Source organism: Rattus norvegicus, chromosome 17 (assembly GCF_036323735.1).
Source record: "Rattus norvegicus strain BN/NHsdMcwi chromosome 17, GRCr8, whole genome shotgun sequence".
In the NCBI taxonomy this organism is placed as follows: domain Eukaryota; kingdom Metazoa; phylum Chordata; class Mammalia; order Rodentia; family Muridae; genus Rattus; species Rattus norvegicus.
Genome location: NC_086035.1, coordinates 50455183 through 50470952, shown reverse-complemented (window position 1 = coordinate 50470952; position 15770 = coordinate 50455183). Strand labels below are relative to the sequence as shown.

General features: G+C 41.3%; 1 protein-coding gene across 5 annotated transcripts in view; it reads left to right on the top strand.

The window, feature by feature from the left end:
* Positions 1–15770, top strand: part of Amph (amphiphysin) — a 243566-nt gene that overhangs the window by 207631 nt on the left and 20165 nt on the right. For 4 of the 5 annotated variants that reach the window (XM_063276719.1, NM_022217.2, XM_039096042.2 and 1 more), the window contains 3 exons: positions 1445–1477; positions 2112–2156; positions 5857–5979. In XM_063276719.1, coding sequence (XP_063132789.1) covers positions 1445–1477; positions 2112–2156; positions 5857–5979 — 201 coding nt within the window. The remainder of the gene's footprint in view (positions 1–1444; positions 1478–2111; positions 2157–5856; positions 5980–15770) is intronic. The other variant, XM_039096041.2, reaches the window with a different exon arrangement.

Sequence of the window (15770 nt, the reverse complement as noted above, 5' to 3'; positions counted from 1 at the left end):
AGGACATGGGAAGAGTACATGTGACAGATAAATTTGATGACAGAATCCAAGAGTTATCTGATAAGACTCAAGTAATAATTAATCATAAAAAGGTAGAAGACTCTGGAGCTACACCTGCCAATCACACAGGGATCAGTAACCTGCCTATGCAGACTGACCCCGTGTCTATTGTTAAAGATTCCTGCACTGGGGAATGGGATTTAACTAAAAAAGAAATGACCAGAAATTTTAGTCATTTCATTAAATTTCCGAGAACTGAAAGGACAGATTCTAAGGGAACAGAGCCAGGTCAAGTCTGGCAGTCAGACTTGGAGTCAGGAATCAATAGTGTAGATATAGTGGAAGGCTCTGATATTCCAGATGGCCACACAAGCACATTTGCCAAATGGCAGGAATCTAATAGCCACTGGCATATCAGAGATATAGAAGGTTTACATAGATGCTGGGAACATTTGGTAGGAAATGAGAAAGGACTGGAGGAGAACTTACCAGCTGATATATGTGGGAAACATACCAGTGATAGCAGCTTGGACCAAAGCCAGGAGACAACTAGTCCATTGGGTCAGGGAGCATCCTGGAACACTAGCGTGGAGAGTCCTGATAGTTCCCGAGACAATGACATCAACAACTCAGATTTATCTGAAGATGAAATTGCTAACCAGAGATATGGATTGTTGTACCAAGAAATAGAGGCTGATAAAGATGAGGTACATACCCTAGAATGTAGCTTAGACTAGCCAGACGTCCTTGGGCTCTGCTTTTCCTTATGTCTCTCACCAACTTCATTTCCATCATTGATCTCCTTGACATATGAACCTCTTGAAACCTATGTAAACCAAACACAAACAGGTTGACAAAAAAAAATCTAAATATTGATTGTGCTGGGAAATAGTGGAGTCCTTTTTGCCGTCCCGCTTCCTGAGTCTGTCTTTCTCTCTCCCTCCCCCACCCTCTCTCTGTCTCCCTCCACCCCCCTTTTATTTTCATTTTTGTTTCAGACACCAAAATGTGCTAAACTATGAGCAACAGAGATTATCACTAATGTGGCTCTGCTCAGTAAAAACACATGAAATGCTTTACCCAGTCTCACTAAAGCTCTTGACTCTTGGTTGATGTTTATCACAGTGATTCGTATCAGTGACCCAAAAGAGAGATCAACCCCCATGGTTTTTGCTAGAATCACCTTGTCATCATTTAGAAGGTCAGGGTTGGTGAACACTGAAGCGTGTCCATCTTTGCCTTCTTTTTTTTTTTTTTTTGTCAGCCTATTTATAATAATGCAGCATGGTTCTTTGTAGCTCCTGAGCACTTTCGAACAAAGCAGCCTGTTGTATTATTTTTAAATTGGTGTGTGGTAGTAGTTTCTTTCCTGCTTGTCTAATGAATATTCACTCATCTTGTGGAATTGTTGAAAAAAGTCACACCTGGTTTCCATTTCTTTTAGGCTTCTGGAGGTTCGTTTAATGATTTTACCCAGGTAAGGAGATTCTGTTTTCTTATAAGAGCTCCCAGCAGAGAGTGTTGTACGTCTTTTCTGTGTGGATTTTATGTCATCAATCCAGCAAAATGATTAAGAGCATCAGCACAAAATTGGACCTACATACTTACAAGTTGAGTAATGGAAATAACATTGTTGTGATGAAATGAGCTGTGTGTCAGTGCACTTAACCCAGACCCAGCACATTAAGTGCTCCATAGTGCTATGCCAGTTGTTCCACTAGTTCTTAGAAGTGACTCCGATCCATAAGATACTCAGCTGTTGGGAAAAAAAGGAGATAAGTTTCTCAGAGCTGATGATTTTTAAGCGCTCCTTCTAGAATGTCCAGGTGAGTCACATCACATACAGTGATAGGTTTGGTGATTCTCCAGGGGGAAAAAGGCATCTGAAGATCACAAACCACACTCAGGCTCTGTCCAGGACAGCGGTGTTTCCTGGAGCATTCTGCTAGTGTAGATTTATGTTTAGAATAACTCATGTTAACACTTACTTGGTATTGTTTTAATAATTTGAAAGGGAACTTTCAAAAACGTTAAAATGTATTTGTTGATACAACTGGTGGTTACGAGTTTATATGGCTTTTTGAAATGGCCCATTTTCTTTCCCTTTTCAGCCCCAGGATACTTCATTATTCACGATGCAGACAGATCAGAATATGGTAGGTAGCTTGGAAAATTGATGTGACCATATTTGGGGACAGTTGTTATCATGGTACAGTTGAAAATTAGTTGGCTACACTAGCCTGTCTGGAACTTTAATATACATAATGTGATTTTTACAGCTTCCCCTTTTTTCAGAAAAATGAGAACATATTTGTAGAATCTGACTTTGAGCTTGTTTATTTCTGGCACAGTGACACCAACAGGAACCAGCTTCTTGTGATACTTATGACCCTCAGTGGAACACAATGAACCGATCAAAGTCACAGGTTTCTATGTGGCTATAACTTAAGCTAAAGGATTAAAAATGAATTTGTCTCAAGAATTTGTTTTGACTAACATATTGCCTTTTTCCTTGAGCTTAGAGCTACTAATTTCTCATCTCATCTCTTCATTTTATAAGTTCTAAAGAGAAGCATTTATAGGCCAGCTAATGAAGAGACTAACATTGTGGCATGAGTAGGAAAGAGTTACTCTGGAGACTAGAGGAGATTCTTGGGAGGTGGGAATGACAATTCCCATGGGAAGCCTTTCAGCAGCTTCCTAATCAAGCTGATTGAAGAGACCTTGAGAGATGTCACTGTGTGCTTACCCTGCTGCAGGAGAGAGGGCTTGCACTTGCTGAGGGTTGAAGAGGTTGTTAGCATTGCTCTTCTCTGGCCAGCTGAGTTTGTGCTATGAAGGACTTTTGAAGTTGAAGAAGAGCCAAGAGGAGGTTGATACATAATTCATATAAAAACATTGAAAATATTGCATATTTTAAAAATGCAAAGATAACTGAAAATGCAGAACAGTGTTTGGATCGTTGCCTTGGATTTCTAGAAATCTGGGGAAAGTCTCGATCTTTATTTAAATAAGAACAATGAGGGTGGCTTTAGACATGAGTCTAACTGTATCTCCTTCTTAAAATCAAAAAGTGCACCTATCCTATGGCATGAAACAGGCGTTGGATTGGTGTTTCCCCATAAGATACGTGTTTACATTTGAATAAGAAATTCTGAAATTCTTGTCTAAACATTAATTTTTGCAGTATTCTGATACCTTGTCAATGTGTTATCGTGTTTTTGTACACCCAATGTAGAACAGAATCTCAGTCTTATTTTAAGGGTATGGTATTAATAACAAAACCAGAGAAGCTTATTATGCCCATTCTCATATTGGTTATTCTCAGCCTTGATGATAAAACTTGGATGGTGAGGTTTCTTTTTTAAAAATTATCAGTTGTGAACAGTTATGGAAAACTCTGAAATTCAGGAAGAGAAGAAAAACTAATGGTCATGCTTAAACGCATAGCACTACCTCAGCATAGAAAGTCTAAGCTCAGAACCATGACCTTTTAGTGCCTTGAGAATCTCTACAGGTTCTGTTAGTTGTGTTGGTCATGTGAACTTCCGTGCTTTCCCTCTAGTCCTCTCTACATATATTCTCCTGAGCAAACCTCATACTTCTCTGCTGAGGATCACAACTTGTCCTGCCCAGCATTGCACTTGTAACTAAGGTTCTTGCTACAAGGTCGTAGGCAATCACCATGCACTTGAACTGAAAACTATAACTACCAGTATGTTGATATCGTGTAGCATGTCAAGAATAGCAGAAGCCACAATATTGGACTCATTGACTAGCTGGACAAAAGGGATTGAAGCTGGCATTCAGCTCATATCTCCTGGTCCATGTCTCATGACCCACAGAACATCACTATGTACCAGTTGAAACTGTTTTAAGTCTTCAGATCTTGTTCCTTAGCTGTCACCAATCCTCTGAGTTTGTACTGAATAGCCTTGCTAAGCTTGAAAAGGCAGTCCTAGAAGGCAAGTCCCATGCTGGCTGATGAATAGACTCTCAACTCTCCCAGCCCTTCTTCTCTGCCTCTTTACTGACATGGCTTAGTCACAGCACTGAGGGTTTTCAGAATATGTAATCCAAGACCACACAGTCGACTTTATTCTGACAAATTTTCATTCTGAAGAAAGAATCATTTTCTAGAGCCCACAAGTAGACATAGCATGTTATAGGTCCACTAACATCTGTCAAGGCAGATACCTTATAGGCACAACAACAGAAACAGTGGAAGCAGAGCCCAATTCACATAATAGGACTCCAGATTTTCCCATAAGGTGTTGCTTAAACATTGAACTTCATTGGTATATCGTAAGAAAATATTTGTATTTTCATATCTCAGAAGGAATAAAAGAAGGCCCATAAGACTCGTTTCAGTAGTGGGCGTTATACAGTGTTTCATACTTGCTCATTACTAGTAAGCTGCACTTTTCTCTAGGACTTAAGTCCCAGTTACAGTTGTTAGAACTCAGTGAACATGTGTGCTGGTGAGAAAATTCCAATCCTATGTCTGTTCACTCCATGCTGTAGGTGCACTTTTTGATTTTAACAGATAGATACATTTAGACTCATGTCTAAAACCATCCTCATTGTTCTTATTTAAATATAGATCCAGACTTTCTCCAGATTTATAGAAATCCAAGGCAATGATCCAAACATTGTTCTGCATTTTCAGTTATCTTTGCATTGTTAAAATGCACAATGTTTTTGATATTTTATATGAGTTGTACATAAAATCTTCTCTTGACTTCTCATCAGCTTTAAAACAATGTCCCCACTGCTTTTATGTAAAAATTCATTATATACTGCATTAATTAAGTATATAGGAAAAGCAGAAGGTTTTGAACTAAGAGATACTAGAGACCTGATTCAGTGTATAAGGGGTATTGTAGGCTGGCTATATATAGTAGTCTCATGGGAACAACAGCATCTTATTTTGCCCCCACAGTATAAAGTCTAATTAAAACCATGGAGAAAGCTGCCTTATAATTCTTCAAGCACTCAGTTGATTGCTACAGTTTCTTGATGGAAGTAAAAAAAAAGGGAGTGAATCAAAAATTCAAACATTCTGCAATTTACAAAGTAGCCAGGTTGCTGAGCCTGCTCTCCCAACTAGAAAGATATATTTGGTGCATGTACATATTTATACACCAAAGGATCACAGAACTATGTGATCTATAGACTCTTTCTCCTTTCACCTGGCAAATGTTGGACCTTCTAGAGATATTCTCTTTGATATTCTCTCTCTCTCTCTCTCTCTCTCTCTCTCTCTCTCTCTCTTTCTCTCTCTTCTCTCTCTCCTCTCTCTCCTCTCTCTCTTCTCTTCTCTCTTCTCTCTCTCTTCTCTCTCTCTTCTGTCTCTCTTCTCTCTCCTCTCTCTTCTCTCTCTCTTCTGTCTCTCTTCTCTCTTCTCTCTCTTCTGTCTCTGTCCCCCTTCTCCTTTCCTCCCTCCCTCCCTCCTCCTCTCTCCTTCCCTCCCTCCCCTCCTTCCCTCCCTTCCTCCCCCTTCCCCCTCTCTCCTTCTCTCTCTCCATACAACAGAAGAGTCATTTCAGGTTCTCTCATATAATGCACAGTGGCATGAAGACAAACTGTCACAGGTGAATGTAGTGGTAGGTCCAGCTTTGAAGGAAACTGCTCTGGAGCATGTTCAGAAGAAACTCAACACAATTCCACTCCATGACTCTTCAGTTCTGTAAGGGCCCATGACACTAGATGAGAGAATTCATTTTTCTAGAATAGATTTAGTGGAGCTGGCTGCCTGTTCTGAGTGATGATGGGATTCTGGATTGTCCAGAGTTTTGCAGTGTCACCTATTCATATGTTGAGTCTTCTTTTCTCCTTACCCCCAAATAACTCAAGGCTGAAACTGAGCAGGCTCTACCTACAGAGCCCCAGGCAGAGGAGCCTCCCACCACTGCTGCTGCACCTACTGCTGGGCTGGACCTTGGGCTAGAGATGGAGGAGCCAAAGGAGGAGGCAGCGGTGAGAGCACTATCCCCTTCCCCCTCTATTCACTCTGCTGCTTCCTAAAAGCTTCTCCGATGATCCTTTGTATCACTGCCTATCCAGGCTTTAGCTGACCTGAACATTTCCCTGACATCATGATCATTATTATTTTTGAGACTATACCAAAGAATCAAATGTATGCTAGGGAAACTGCTAAGGAGCCACTGCTGTGTCTCTTCAAAACTACCTTGATTGTTCTGATGCACTTCTTTTGTCAGTGGAGAGAATCAGACCTATTTCCGTGTTCCACCTGAGACAGTGGGAAATCCCTGTAATTAGGGATCATATAGCCTGAAATAACTTTGTTGTTCATGCCTATGTGCTAGTGGAAGTTATGTCTGGACAGAGTGTTTCCAAGTCCTTGGCCTCTTATCAAAAACAATAGAAAATGAGGTCTCATACAGACCTACAAAAGAAACAAGATAAATTAGTTTGCAGCAAAGTAATAGTTTAGATTAAAGAGAGATACACTGAGAAGACGGATAGAAGGGCACATGAGGGAATATACCCAAGGGTCCCCATTATGCTTCCCCATTGTGCTTGGGAAGAGCCCAAGAGGATGGCTGGCTACTGGGGGGCATAGTTGGAGCAGCCTTCAAGCGTATTGATTAGGTTATGTCATCATCTCTCTGCTATGCATGTCCTCTTCCATAATACATCTGACCTAGTCATACGCATGGCAAACTGTCCATAGGCATAAGATGGCCCCTAATAGAGGACATTTTTGTCTTACTACATATGCAACAAAAACTAGTTCCAGCCAGACTGGCACTTTGAGTCTTCATACCTAACTAGGTGTGGTTTAGCTGCTGAGTAGCAGCTGTATAATTTGTTACCAGGGGGTGGGGGAACTTATACCATTGTTCAGAAATGGAAACACATGTAACCAGCTGCATATGGGAGTTTAAGGGGGTTCTGACTTTTTGGTGCAGGTGATGCAACTAGGCTGCAGTGTATATTATTAAAAGTTGGGGGGAGGGACTGCATAACTCAAAACCATATGGATGTCCATGGTTACTATCTTGTCTTCTATGCTTGCCTGCCATATATGGTTTTACTTTCATAAGTTGGTGATGGCCCAATATTGAATCAATGGTACATATTTTAGACCTGTGAATCTATAAATATTTATGAATCCAGTCTATACAGGCTTTGCAACTATAAGGGACCTTAAGGATACCTTTTGTCCTGGGTTAGAGATCCACCCAACTTCTCAGATACTTGCTTTTACCATGATGCACACAGCCAAGAGGAAGACCTGCAGGGTGTCTGCAGCTGTGTTGAGCAGTGAGAGGAGATAAGGATTGAGTCAGGTTTAGTGGTCACGGGGGTCTTAGAGCAATCGGCTTCTTTATTTATACAGATGTCAGAGAACAAAGATAGACTAATAATTATCTAAGAAGTAACGATTACATCATTTTGTCTCTGGACATGTGTTTGTTTTTTCATTACATACTCATGGTTACAAGTTTAGTCACAATTAGAAAATACGAATAGAACAGATTTTATTTTTATTGTTGTCTTTATAACTCCAATTCAATGAATCTAAAGAATGCATCCACTAAAGCAAACATTCATTATATACAGTTTGCTTTTTAGGCTGGCAGTATTTGAAGTTTTAAAACACCCCAGACAAACTGAAAAGATCTGAATTGGTCTTTTTATGAATTAGCAAATCCTAGTACCTAACTTTTTTACTATATTGTTACATCATCTGCGTTGTTTTAGTTAATCTGTCTTATTTACTGAGTTCTATTACTCCAGGTGTGTACCCTGTAAGATCCCCTATCTTTAAACCACATCTTCAGAGAGCTGTAAGCATATTATAAAAGTCAGTCATGAATCTGTTGCCAAGTCTCCTGGCCAGTGAGAGTTTGTCAAGTATCTCTGTTTATCCTGTCCCGATTATACTGTTCCAGTTGCTTGGGGGCAGATACCCTGAGAAGATTCCTAGAATCATAGCCTCATCTGTGCTTATCACAATCTGCAGGGCATAAGGACTACTTCCAAATAGGACCAGATAAAGTTATTTCCCTAAATGCAGAAGAGATAGTAAGTTTACGACTTTTCTAAAAGGACTCAGTCATGGTTTTCTTAGGAAGAGACATAAAAAGAATCATAATGCAGAAATTCCTCAAAAATACAACATTCAGAGACCAAAATTTAAAAGCGAGAGTTGACAGCGATTGCAGCATTTGCCTCAGATTTGCTGAAACTGTCTCCAACCGCTGTGCTAGCTTTACGGCTTTGGCCATTTCTGGTTGGTATGGCTGTGCCCACGCAAAAAGCAATAAATACGAACAGTAAGCAAGCTCATGGATAGCAAAATGCTCATAAACGTATAGAGAGTTGAAAATGGCGCCTAAGAATGTCAGTGTGTCGTGCGCCCAACATCTTGCCAGCAAAAACGACGCGAGGACACCAGGATCCTTCTACAGAAAAGCGTTTATTGCATCGTAAAGAGGAAGAGAGCGAGCCCCAGAATGGTGCTGCTTATATACACCCTAATGTGGCGTGTCCATGCCTGATTGGTCGCTTACCCATGATCTCATTGGCACGCCCCGGGGTGGGCAAAGACTTGGCGCGAACACACTCTTGCACATGTGCACACAGCTGGTTTCCTGAAAGGAAGTTGGGCTTGCGCAGCGGAAACCAGCGCCATCTTGTAATGGCGAATGTTATCGCGGCTTTCCACCTGGGGCACAGCGGAAGCCAGCGCCATCTTTTAATGGCGAATGTTATCATGGCTTTCCACATCTCCCCCTTTTTGTTTTACTAGAATGAGGCTGGTCTAGGCCTATGCAGTTATGTCCATCTGCTGTGGCTCCTGTCTTAGGTCGTTCCTCTAATGTCACAGCCTTATCCGTCGTAGGGTAACCCTACCGTTACCGGGCCCCGTGTCTTAAATTGGTCTGTGCATGAGGAAAGTTGCCCGTCTCGGGATACCGCAGTGCTGTGTGACAGTAACTGCTAAACGACCTAGGGCGAACTCTACAAAAGAGGCCAGCCAGAAAATGAGTTAGTGGGGAAATCATGATCACCCTATCATGTGCAATGAGGAAACCTCAGCGATGTAGAAGGGCTGATCAAAGAATCATTGAGTCTCTCTCATCCCAGTGCAATGGACCCACAAATCCATGGGGTGCAAGAGCAGAGAACTCAGATGCCGACTAATTCCTGAGCATAGATAACCAAGTTCCAGGGGAGGCCCCTTGTTCAATGGCCACAAGTGCTTGAGTGACAACGACCTTGTCATGTTTCTGTTGAGATCTGAGTTTGCAAACCAACCATAGCATGAACACTAAGCCACAGCATAGGGCTGTACCAAACAGAGCCACTCCTGATAAGTAGTGGGCACCTCATCTGGTTCTCCTCAGCTGCTACCACCAAGGGCCATAGTCAAGCCACTCCTATAGAAAAATTTAGAATTCCCAATTGTTAGCAACTACTCCAGAAAGTTCACCCACTGTGCTTGTCTAACAATAGATTGGGGGAGGGTAACTCTAGACACTGCAGACACAATGGCTGCAGCAGTAATGGCTGCTACAATAGCAGTGAAAGTAACAAGGTCTTTCCCAGGACAGTTTAGGATCGGTCATTCTTCTCTGGAACAACCAGCAGGCAATTGAACCATGTCTGAGATCTGTACTACCAGGGCAGAGTTCCTCAGTCCACAGCAGCTTCACGCAGATGTCATTCCTGTGAAGTTACAGACTGCAAGATGACAACACCAGTTAAGGCAGCAAGAATCTCCAGGAGAATAAGGGGGGCAGGGGTAACGGCTGGAGTCCTGTCTTCTCCAGCAAGCAGCAGTGCAAAGAGTGTCTGAGCGTAGGCCACAGTGGGACGGGACACACGCAGTGGTTGACAAAAGATGAGAGGGGATCTTCCATCTTCCTCTCAGGGCAGAGGAATGACTCCAGGGACCTGAACCACGAAAGCTGAATCTTCATGCACCCAGGATCAGCAAGTCTCACCAACCACTCAGGCAGCTGGCATACTCTTGTAGCATCCTGTAGAAAAAACACAGATTCCCTCTTCCCCATATACAATATCTGAACAGGATCATGTCAATATGTGAATCTTTCTATTTCACCTAGGCAGAAGTATGCCTAGTTGTAGTGTGCCATAAACACTCAGAGTTCCTTGGCATCCAAATTTTAACATTGAAATAAAAGGAGTATTATTTAGCATACAGGGATAACTCCCCCTTTTTATTTATTAAGATATAAACTGTCTAGTATTGTCCTCCCTCGTTAAGAGGTCTAGGCAATCCAGTTTGAGTTCTTAAATGGCCTCTAAAGGAACAGTATTTAGTGTTCTTAACCACTAAGCCATCTCTCTAGCACCTCACAAACTTTATTTCCAATGAGGATAACAAAGACTTAAGTCCTCTGGTAAGTTAGTTATTTAGCCAACTAACATATCTTTAGAAGTTTAAAATTAGTTTCAAATATTCTTTTCTGGAGTAGTATAACAGCTACTCCCCAAATATTAAAGCTCATTTTGAGAGCAAAGGTTTGTAGTAAAAATTTCTGTATACACTGAAAGATTTAAAGTTCTAACTTCTTACATTGAAGAAGCGACAAAATTATATAATACAAGGCTATTAGCCATTCCTTTGTAAAAATTTTTAATGATATAACTTTATGGGCTCTCTAAAATTATAAGCAAGCTCACGAAATGAAAACTCACAATCGCCAGGACATCCTCTAAATCTATCTTGAAATGGCAGTTGGAGTAAGCAAACAGGCTGTAATGCTCTCACAAGTTCTAAAACCTCATCAATCCTTCGTAAATCCTGTAACAATCTCTATCTGTTTGATTTTTTTCTCAATAATAAATAAGTTTGAGTTAGTCAATGCAACACTGGCAATCCTTAATCACAATCCTTAAGTTCTCCGTGTAACACCAGAGCACAACCACAAGGTCACTTGAGTTCTGAGTAGTGACTAGGCAGCTGTCCTTGTGGCAGTGAAATTAGCATTACAATACAGATAACTTCAGGGCAAACCACAACTTTGGAAAGCAAAACTCAACCTCCAACAACCTAGTCTCTAAAATCTAGTCTCCAAAACACCAAGTCTATCCTTCATGCTACAAAGTTTGACTGCCAATTCCTACATATGAACGCATGATGGTGCGGTCTCCAATACCTCAACAAAGAGACATTGTCCTAAATTCTTTTAGAAGACTGGTTTCTAGAGTAAGAATTCCATAAAAATATTATCTCAATTTAGACCTGTTTCCCTAGGTTGGCTCATGTCACATGTTGTCTAGAATGACTCCATCCAAATTACCAGTTTTATGTCAACTTTCTGTTACCAATATTATACCTTTTTAACCATATCCAATAACTTAAAAGCCAATAGTCCATAACCAAGGCATGTAGAGCATATTTATACATTTAAAACCAATCAGAAACAAAATTGAATTGGCTGCACATATCTTTAATATTTAGACCAAGCACCATTTTTACTTTTTCTAGCTGTAATATTAAGAGAAGCAGCTTGTCACCTGCTAAGTAACATAGAAGCTGAGGAGCCGCTGGTAGACGCTCAGCCCCGGGCAGCTTCTCCAGCTGACCTATGCTCCTAGCTACAGGTGTAGGGCTCTAAAGGCCGATTGAAACTGCTTTTTATTCATTTGTTCCTTTTGAAACGAGTTAAAACCAAATCAAGGTGTGAACGACTGGCAGATAATGTTTTTACCATTTTTTCTTTTGAACATGAAACATAAAACATTTAAACAATGAGAAACAAAAACCACAGACATAAACTGACATACATGGACAGCTTGGTGCACCAAGGACAGACAATAGACAGAGGGGAAAAAACTAGATGGTGTCCCACCAAAGCGACCCAGATTCCAATAGGAGTCAGCAGAGAGGTAGGATTTCCCCTTTCCCACCACTTCCATGGTGACCATCCACTCGAGTGGAGTTGATATGGACGATGGATTGTCTCAATTCCTGGACTAGTCCATCAACGTGTTGAAACCAAATTCCTGTAAGATACTGAGATATATTACGGGATATCTGAGCAGCACGACTGACATTCACAAATGGAATGGAAGTGAAACACAGTCCTGAACATTTCCACTCACAACTCAATTACATTAACTCCATCAAGCTGTGCATGGGCGTTGAGATGTCCTTGGGGGTAGGGGGTAGGAAAAATGAAACTAATGCTGTAGCTGATGTGTTCTGACTGGTCCCAGCTAAAAGTCCTTGAGACCAGGAATCCAAGTAGGCATACTCTGTAAAATTCTCAAGACAAAAGTTTAGAATCGAGATATCTTTTTGTTTGATTCTCCTGAATAAATTTTTCAGGCGGTCTAACTCTATCAAATCTGATCAGTATGACTCTGTGAAGTTTCCAGAGCCTAATCACACCTTTTACAAGCACAAAGACAAAATTTTTCTCCCAAAATACTGTGTTCCTTTCATCTCCTCCCTTTTTCTCTCCCAGGGCGTCCTTTCCCTTATCTCTTGCTTCCTCGGATCCAAGGTCCTTGGAAGGGCCTTTTTTCTTAGGTGCACCTTTACTTCTTAAAGCTTCTAATCTTTCACCTCGCTCTGTTTCTGACATGCTGTCCTGTAACTCCTCTAATGCCCCCTGTCCTGCTATTATTGTTGGGCGGCATTTCTCATCTTCTAGGCACAACTTCTGACTGTGCCTAGTGGCAGCCGCAAAATCAAAAACCAAAAGAAAAAGAATGAGCGCTGCCAAAATGATAACAAACTCTTCCACTGCATCTTCTAATGGGGGAGAGAGATGAGATGAGAGAGATCAAGACCAAACATAACTCTCAGAGCTTACCTTTCGACCTGCAGTTCTGGACCGTCTCCGTGAGCAGAGGCTCTCCTCGGCGCCGGCGATGGTGAGGCGTTTTTCCTGGGTTTTGGCACCAAATGTCCCACGCTATCGTCTCGCCAGCAAGAATGCACGCTTACCCATGATCTCATTGGCACGCCCTGGGGTGGGCAAAGACTTGGCGCGAACACACTCTTGCACATGTGCACACAGCTAGTTTCCTGAAAGGAAGTCGGGCTGTTGCAGCGGAAGCCAGCGCCATCTTGTAATGGCGAATGTTATCGCGGCTTTCCACATGGGGCACAGCGGAAGCCAGCGCCATCTTGTAATGGCGAATGTTATTATGGCTTTCCATATCAGTGTTTGCCACAGTCTTCACAGAATGTATGTAAATAGAAAATCAGTTTCTGCTTTGTCAAAAATCCTATTTTCTGGACTATGTACTGCATATGTATTATATGTTATTGGTTCCTTTATGTATAAAATCATAGGTTATCTACCAACTCAACAACTTATTACTACATCATTAATAAATAATGATGAAAATAATAGAATTATTAATAAAATGGAAAAGTAAATGTAGATTATCATAGAAATAGAAAATACCAATTAATTCTAATTTTTAAAAGACTGAGGCTAAGGAGATGGCTCAATGATCAACAGTCAATTTGCTGTTCTTGCACAGGACCCGGATTCAGGCCATAATACTAACAAAGTTGCTTATAACTGTCATTAACTACAGTTCCAGGAACTCTATCACCCTTCTGTGGCCTCTGCACATACTTGGCATCCAGGCAGTGTCCATACATGTATGCAGGCAAAACATATACACATAAATTAAGACTAAATAAATACTTAAACAAAAATTTAAAAGGAAATTAATAAAGCTTTAATATTGTCCATATGAAAATACAGAGAGGGACTATGTCCTGTAGAAAAATAAGAAGTATGTTCATTCTGCTGAATCCCTTCTAGAAGTGTCTGTTCCTTGTTTGAACTTCCTGTCTCTCCAAATTTATTGGTAGGCTCTGTGCAAATGTAGTAGCCTATGCCACTACTTAGCATGAAGACCAGAGGCTGAGGAGATGGCTCAGTGGTTGGCTTGCTGTACAAGTATGTGGGCCTGAGTTCAGATCACAGGACCCACACCAAAAGTCAACTATGGTGGGTACATGTATATAATCCAAGCCCTGGAGACAGAAACTGAATTTCAAGAATTTGGCAGGACAGTTTAGCCAATCAGAAAGATCCAGGTTCAGTTAGCAATTCTGTTTCAAAAACCAAAGTGGAAAGCAAATATCTGAACTCTGGCCTCTACAAACACACATGGACACATACATTCACACATGCATGCACACACAGTGTTGGTTTGCAATATGGGGAAGGCAAAGGGACTAAGAGCCCCACTCCTAGACCAATGGAGCAGCAAGAGGAGCTCTGCTCAAGAAGGGCAGGGCACAAGTCTGGTTCCCAGAGGAAGTGAGGGAAGGCCTAGCAGCCCCCACTTGAGGAAACTCATGCAGTCCTGGGCAGAAAGGAACCAAAAAAGAAACTGGCAGCATGGATTCCTACAAGGGTGGAATGGGGAGAGGGTCATTTGTACCCCTGTGAAGGAAGGGTGGGAGAACAGGGGTAGGACATTCAGAGAATGGGACAGCGCCTTCAGCACTTATTCTTGCAGAAACATCTAATGCCACAAAGTGTCATTAGTTCATACTGTGCCCTGCACTTAAAGCCAAACTGACAACAACAAAAATTCATTAACTTTGTCATCTTTGGAGATGATTTTTCAAGGAAGATGTGGAGTTAATTCAAACAGTTATTGCCATGGTAACAGCGTAGCAGTTGGTTGAGTTGGACTAGAACCCAGCTGCTTAGGGCTTCTGATGGGACTGCAGGGAAGACTAGAGTAGTAGCTTGAAAGCTGAGTGAGATGCGGTCGAGGATGGGAAAACCCTGTAACTTTGGAAGGAAATGCATGAATGTGTGAGGCAGATTTGCAGTACCAGGTACTGCTCCAACAGAAATGGCCATAGGATATGAGCTTCTGGGGTGACAGTCTCCCATTGGTCTTGCTAGAGGAAGGCTGTGATGGGCAGAGTTTTCAATATCATTTTGTGAAGAGGTATACCAACTGCCATCCTATGCCAAAGTACCGGAATCTTTTCTATGGGATTATAATGGTCTCTTGAAGACCTGAGTTGCCTCATGACTTTCTCTTTAAAATAAATCCTGAAGAAAATATTTATTCTTTAATTTTAATCCTTTTAAAGTTAAATTTATAATTCATAAAATGTCATAGCATTCAGTCTGTCAAGAGCTTCAACTACAGCATCATTTAGGGAAAGTGAGGTAAGAGCAGCAGCAGTCTATAGTTGGGACTCCCACTGCTTCTATCCCTGTAGTAATTTCCTCTGTAAGGTTACACAGGCAGCTCTCATGGGAACTAACAGTCCACCTCCAGCCCTGCCTTCAGTACTCCTTCGATCCTTCTCATTTCTTCATTTGGACAATGAGAACACAGAACTCCAGGGAACTTCTACCTTTGGGATGACATAAATACTTAGCTGATGAACATAACTGAAATATTCTTATTTGTACTGGAATGGAGAAATCTAGGCAAAGATCCCAAGACCTTTTGCACTTTCATATTCTCTATATAACTTTCTAAACAGTGAAATCTAGAAGATAATTGTCAAAAGTAATATAGAAAGTTCTACCCAGATGTTCTAGTTTCATTCTATTGTTGTGACCAAAATGAAAGAAGAAAAGGATTTATTTGACTTCACTTTCCATATCACAGTCTGTCATTGAGGGAAGTCAGAGTAGGCAGAACCTTGAGGCAGAAGCCATGAAGGAACACTGCCTGATGGCCTGTTTGTTCAACCTTATGCTTCGCAACCTTTCTTATGCAGTCTAGGACCATCTTTTAGGGAATGGTGCTGCCCACAG